The following is a 6,626-nucleotide window of genomic DNA, read 5'->3' as shown; positions in this document are numbered from 1 at the left end:
ATCAACAATGACAGCACAATCACAACTATTACATATTGTTAAGAAAAAATGGGTAGTATGCTCAATGAAAATTATGTCTGGTCAAGAAAAAATATGCAACTTCCTTGAACAGAAGAAAGAAAATTTAATGAAAATAAATAATAATAATTTTTTTGATCATTTATTAGAATAGGATGTAGACATTTACTTATATATATGTGTAAATTGTATTTTTTTACCCCAGTTTGATTTCTCAAGAAAGGGGGCGTGTTGTATCTGTTGATATATAATTGACATTTATGGACATTTTTTCAATTGATTTTGCATAAAAGATAGATAACAATTTTTATTCTTTATTCTTTGTTATTGATCATATGATTTTTTTTATATTGATTTTGGAAATAAAAGAATTTGGGATATTATCATTATATTTAGAATGGTATTAGCAATATAGAATCATATATTTATTTTTAGGTTTATGATGCTTATTTTATGTTGCGATTATACATATTTGTAATAATTATGAATTAAGCTGGTAGATTTTTAAAAAATTAATTATTTATATAAATTTATTTTTAAGTTTTAGAATAAGTCAATAATTGATCATTAAGAAAAAAAAGCCAAAATTCAAATTTTTGCTATGGTTATTATCTTAAGATATCTGAAAATGAGACCACGTTCAGGCTTATTGGAAAACGCAAGGAAAAAAATTTCCTTATAGATATCGGAAAGATTTTCTGAGACCGATTGCGCGTATTAAGAGAGTAAAATTCACAGGCTAAATTTAATGAGACCTCATGGAAATATTTATTATAAAATAATCAATAGTTATTCTTATCAAATGGAAATACATAAAGCGCTCTAGTTTTAAAAAGATAATTACTAAATACAGGCGGTTTAACAGTTTTATTCACTATCTAATTTTATATTAAAATATAATGTTCCTTTTATAAAGGAGAAAATCTTTGGCTTTTTGAAGAATAAATTATGCCATTAATTATATGTTTAATTATTTACGAGAGGAACAAAATATTTTATTTCAATGAAATTTTATAAACTAATCAAAAATATGTCCTCATGATCTTTAGGTATAATTTTTAATAATCCATACCATACTATATACATGTGGTTACAATATTTAGATATGATGTATAAATTACCATTTATTTATTAAAAAAATCATATTAAATTTATTGTCATTGGGATAAATATTATAATATTATTCAAGAATCTTCTTTTTGAATAATTTCTGGGTGATTAATGAAGGCTCAAAGCTGGGAATATCAGGCAAAAGATCTAATATATAACATCATTCAAAAATATAGATTAAAAGAACAAGATTTACCTTCCAAAATAGAATCATCCAATAAATTTTGATAAGCAATTTCATTTTCATCTGCCTTAAATTTAGTAATATTTTCAGCTTTAGAAACAATAGTGGGAATTTTGGGATATAAATTAGTTGGAATTTCATTTTTGTCACTATCTTGTTCACTTTCTTTTATCAATTCATTCAATTCTTGCTCTAGCTCGGCCATCAAGAAATTATCATATGCTGTGTTATCTAGAGAAGGATACAATTTGAAGTCCACATCAATTTGAGTAGATAGAGCCTTATCTATTTCATTTTGGATATCCACAACCTTTGAAATACAAATTTTTATAATAAAAAGACCATTATTATTTTCCCAAATATAAGTGATTTATAAGAGTGAAATTAAAAGTTTGTTTTAAAAAACTTCTTGTATTTCATCCATCGTAGCATTAAGCTTACTGGTGTCAATGTTAGATTTAGCAACCACACTTTTATAAGCATAAATTCCAGATTTGTATGCATCGTAAACCTGTAATAATTATATTTAAGCCCAAATTTAGGTTTAGAACTAAATTTGCTTTACCATTTTATTGGACTGGACTTGTACAATTTGATCTAAAAGTTCCCTAATATTGTCAAGGGCTGCTTCTTTCTTTTTTAATTGATTTTCAAACAAAATTTTACGTTTTAAATAGGATTTTGCCTTAAAAATATTAGAATAAATTTTTTAAATTTTTTTGAACTTTATTTCTTTCATTTATGGTCAAATGTTGTTTGGCATTTATGATACACCTGTAAAAAGATTCTATAAAAGTAATAATGATATCATCAAAATATACTTATCAATAGCTATTGTTAATTTATCTATATCATTTTCTAATATTTTATCCACCCTTTTCAACCTATATATATATATAATATAATAAAAAGATCAAAATGTATGTTTTAAATCATATTCAAAAACAAAACTAAAATAAAAATAGATAAACCAAAAACAAAACATATTTTAAATTCAAGACATATTTTTTTAACAATTTGTTTAAATTAAATGGGTCATTTAAAATGTTTTTAAAAATAAAAACGATTTTAACAGCTATAATCAGAGGGTTCAAGCTAATTTTCTTTTAATATAAAAACAAAATAAAATAGTTAATAACGATTATTATTTAAAAAATATTGATAAGTAAAAATTTTGAATTTTATATAAAATAAAAATTATAAAGATATTAATAGGTTCAGGACCAGGGTTGCCAGGTCAAAATTTTCAAATTGTGGAAAAAATTTGGTATTTTGTGGGTGAAATATAAAAATTGTGGTAAAAATCAGGGTGAACCCGAACCCTCGTATTTTGGCTAAACCCGGACCCTTTTTAAAGTGGAGGGTCCAAGGGTTTTAGGTGTCATAAAAATTTTTAAAAATAAAAATATTTTTTTAAATTTTATTAACTTTTTTGTGGAATCATTTATTTTATCTTCACGTTTTTCTTTCAATTTTCTTCCCGGACTTCCATTTTATTTAGAGATTGATATCATAAATTATTTTAAAGTGTAATAATATTTTCTTATGTAAATTTATTAATATGCTATGTTATAGAAATACGTTGATTATTTTGAAAGTGAATTATTTTGCAGTACAAGAAATAATATTTTAATTTAAATGATAATGCACAACACATTGGTCCTCAATTTGTATGATGCTAGAACGATTATTAAGTTTGAAAGATTTCTGTAATGATTCTATTATAGGAGAATGTGAAGTCATTTTGTCGGAAGATGATTGGCACCAAATAGAGGAGGTTACTAGTGTATTAGTTCTTTTAAATATAACATTATAAATTACAATCAGAACAATTATGTTTATTAGATGCCGATTAGATTTAGAAAAATTACAGTCCTTTTTATACGAAATATTAGAAAGCATAAAAATTCGAGAGCAACAATATTTGCAAAATAGTGTTGTATACGCTTCTATATATTTAGACACTCGATATCAAATTTTATTGAGTATTGAGCAAAAACAAATAGCTAAAGACCATCTTAAGGATTTATAGCATACCCAAAACCCCATTATTTGCAATATATTGGAGGCTACAACAATACCTACTAGTTGTAGTGATAATAATGATAATGATAGCAACATTGATGATCTTGAAATTTTACTTTTAGATAGAGAAAAAAAAATCAAATTATCATCAGATAGAAAGGAGGATCAAAAAATTCCTATTGCATCTTTAATAGTAAAGTTCTCAGAAGTTAAGAGAATAAATAAGGATATAAATATTTTAAAATTCTGGGAAGAAAATTCTTCAATATATCCAGAATTATATATCTTATCTAGAATCTTCATGGCTGTACTGGCCACACAAGTACAATAATTTTATAAAGATAACTATCTATTTTAGGTAAGGGTAGAAGGTGATTTTTTATCTTTGAAATATATATTGTCTACTTAATGTGGAAATCTCAAGGATGATATTTTAGAAGATATTATGATTGTGCGAGAATAAAACATTTAAAATATAAATTATTTCATTTGAAAATTATGAATATGTATATATTGAAGTATAATAATAATGAATAAAAAATAATCTTATTTTGAGTCATTATTTTTATGTTCCCTGAACCCAGACCCAAACCCAGGTCCTTTCAAATTTATTCCTGTAACCGAACCCAGACCTGGACCCTTTTTTTTGTCAAAGGATTCACATCCCTGGTAGAAATATAAACAATTGTGAATTTTAGTTATCTCCCTTTTAATTCTTATAATTACTTTATATAAATATTAAAGTCGATAACATTTTATAATTTCAAAATAGGTAACAAACATTAAAATGATAAAATATGAATGAATGATGTTGATTTATAATTGGATAAAAATAAAACATATGATTAAGGTAAGGATAGAAAAGAAAGATATTTACAAACTAGACATGTGTTTTGTTTAAAATTTATTTTAAAAATATAAAAATAATCAATTACTGTTTCTCAAAATTAATTATATATTAAAAAATGTTAAAAAATAAATTGTGCATGAGAAATTTAAAAATTGCAGTAGATAGTGAGATGTCTGTGTGTAACTGTAAACCAAAAAATTGTGGGAGTCTCCAGCTGATGGGGGGAGAACTGGCAACCCTGTTCAGGACAGATTTTAATAATAATTTTTAAAAAGCAATATTTTAATTTCTTTTTAAATAATTTGATATTACATAAAAAAGAATAACCTTACAATATTTACATCAAGTTCAGGAGATATAATAGGCTTCTCATATTCTTTATAATATTGAGTAAATTTTACTAATATATTCTAAATATTGATCTTATTAATGATACAAAATAAAATTTTAACTTCATTAAAACTATCAGCTGTAGATTCTATTGATATTAATCCTTTATGACTTAAAAATTTTAATGCTATTAATAATGATTCTATATCCACAATTGATTCTCCACAAGCTTCTTTTACTTGTTTTAAAGTATAAAAGGAATGACTATCTATTTGTTGATTTACTAATTTATGTTTACAAGTATCATATATTTCATTAGCAAATCTCTTGGAGAAAATCATTAATAAATATTTTATATAAATTATGATTACTTCTAAATTATCTTTGTATATATATTGATCCTTTATTATTTGACTTTTATCAAATGAATCATTTATAAAGGGTATTTTGATATATGAATTAATATAGGATAAAGGATATTTAATCATTTGTGTGCTCCAATCAAACCAAGAATTGTAATTAGAGGTCTCAGAGTTTATTTCATTTAAGGGAATAATTATTTCTTTTCTAATATAGTCTAACAAATAAATATAAATTAAAAATTACTTAATTAATTCGAGATAAATTTCATTAATTCCATAAGGAAGACGGCCCTTATAACACAATTTTTCACTTAATTTATTAAAATTTATAAATATATCATTAGATTTAGAATAAATATCTTTAATTTTAGTAATCCAATATGTCATTTTATAATCCCAATCTTTAGAATTAGTAGTCTGAGATCTGAAAGGAGAATAAAAATAGTCATTTGTGGTGTCTGTCATAATTTATAATATTAATGTTTTTGTTTCCAATAATTTTTTAAAATTATTATGTCATTACATAGAATCATATGTTTTATAATACTCGAAAATCCAATGATATCATTGCGAAAATCACTTATGAAAGGTGATTTTTAGATTGTAGAGAAAAGATGCGGTTCATCCGGTGTACGAATTTTGGAAAAATAAGTGATAGTACTGTATTTATATGGGATGAATCATTAATAAAAATAATACTATATCATTCTGACCAGGCAAATTTTTTTATTTAACCCTTTCGCGCCCATGGATAACTTTTAGAATCATAATTTTTCAATAGTAATTTATATGTGGCCACTGATAACTTTTGAAATCATATTTTTAATTTTTATTATTTGCTCTTTCGTATTTTATCACTAACTCTTTTGTTTCATATGTTTATATCATATTATAGTTTTAGAGTACCAAGCGTTGCTCTGTTATTTGATATATATATGACATCTTAGGGCTAGTGTGCTTAATATCACGTATCACGTAAAAAATCAATTTTTTCTTACCATTTTCGCGCCAAAATGTTAATTCATTTTTTCGGTTATCAAAACTTGCTAAAAATATAAGTAATAATTTTATTATTAATATATATATATATTAATATTTTTATATAAAAATTATCATCTTTTTAAACATTTTAGGTGCTGGAATTTGAGCATAATGCTATTTGGCATCAAGGGTCATTTCTTATGCACTAAAATATTTTTTTATCAATAAATGGGAATTTTAGTCAAATTATTTAGGATATTTAGATTTTAAGTTAAAACGGAAGTGGGGAAGGGGGGGGGGTAATCAGATTATATTTTGATAATAGTTAACTGTATTGATTATTTAATGTCTAATAGTTTTCTTGGATATAGGGAGAGGTCCTAATAAATATTTTATATTTATAACATGTAATAATGATACTTTTTAATCACTATGCATTTAGATATGACTACACTTACCCCCGAGGGTGATATTTCTGAAGCTGATATAGAGAGCTCAGATGAAGAATACAATTATTATCCTTTGCTAGGAGATGATTTGCCAACCTCATCTTATATTACAAATGAAATAGGTCTTGAATTGGAGGATATAATCGAAGATACTACCAGGGATGCGAACCCGACAAAATTTTTGCCCCGGTTCGGTTCGGGGTATAAAAAAAAAGGTGGGTTCGGTTCGGGTTCGGTTCAGGGAAATATTTTTGAACCCGGGTTTGGTTCGGGTTCGGTTCGGGTTTAAGAATTTTTGAGTTGATAAAACAAATTCT

At 24.8% G+C, this 6,626-nt stretch overlaps 1 protein-coding gene across 1 annotated transcript; it reads right to left on the bottom strand.

Moving 5' to 3' along the window:
• Nucleotides 1–1,056: 1,056 nt before the first annotated feature.
• Nucleotides 1,057–5,382, bottom strand: LOC135926244 (charged multivesicular body protein 7-like). Its single transcript, XM_065462046.1, has 10 exons — nucleotides 5,124–5,382; nucleotides 4,889–5,084; nucleotides 4,640–4,843; nucleotides 4,515–4,597; nucleotides 2,134–2,196; nucleotides 2,038–2,086; nucleotides 1,878–1,997; nucleotides 1,719–1,823; nucleotides 1,325–1,622; nucleotides 1,057–1,275 (listed from the first exon to the last, which is right to left on the bottom strand). The coding sequence occupies exons 1-10, from the start codon at nucleotides 5,342–5,344 to the stop codon at nucleotides 1,199–1,201; spliced, it is 1,416 nt and encodes a 471-aa protein (XP_065318118.1). The 5' UTR covers nucleotides 5,345–5,382; the 3' UTR covers nucleotides 1,057–1,198.
• Between the last annotated feature and the right edge of the window lie 1,244 nt (nucleotides 5,383–6,626).

Source organism: Gordionus sp. m RMFG-2023, chromosome 3, assembly GCF_954871325.1.
Source record: "Gordionus sp. m RMFG-2023 chromosome 3, tfGorSpeb1-WG-v2, whole genome shotgun sequence".
NCBI lineage: Eukaryota > Metazoa > Nematomorpha > Gordioida > Chordodea > Parachordodidae > Gordionus > Gordionus sp. m RMFG-2023.
Note: the sequence above shows the minus strand (reverse complement) of the source record. Positions and strands in the feature narration are given on the sequence as shown.

Coding starts and splice junctions, on each gene's coding strand:
- LOC135926244 (XM_065462046.1), bottom strand. CDS start 5,344: ATGACAGACACCACAAATGACTATTTTTATTCTCCTTTCAGATCTCAG. Junction 5,085..5,123: donor ATTTATCTCGAATTAATTAA/GTAATTTTTAAT, acceptor AGACTATATTAG/AAAAGAAATAATTATTCCCT. Junction 1,824..1,877: donor AAGTCCAGTCCAATAAAATG/GTAAAGCAAATT, acceptor TAATTATTACAG/GTTTACGATGCATACAAATC.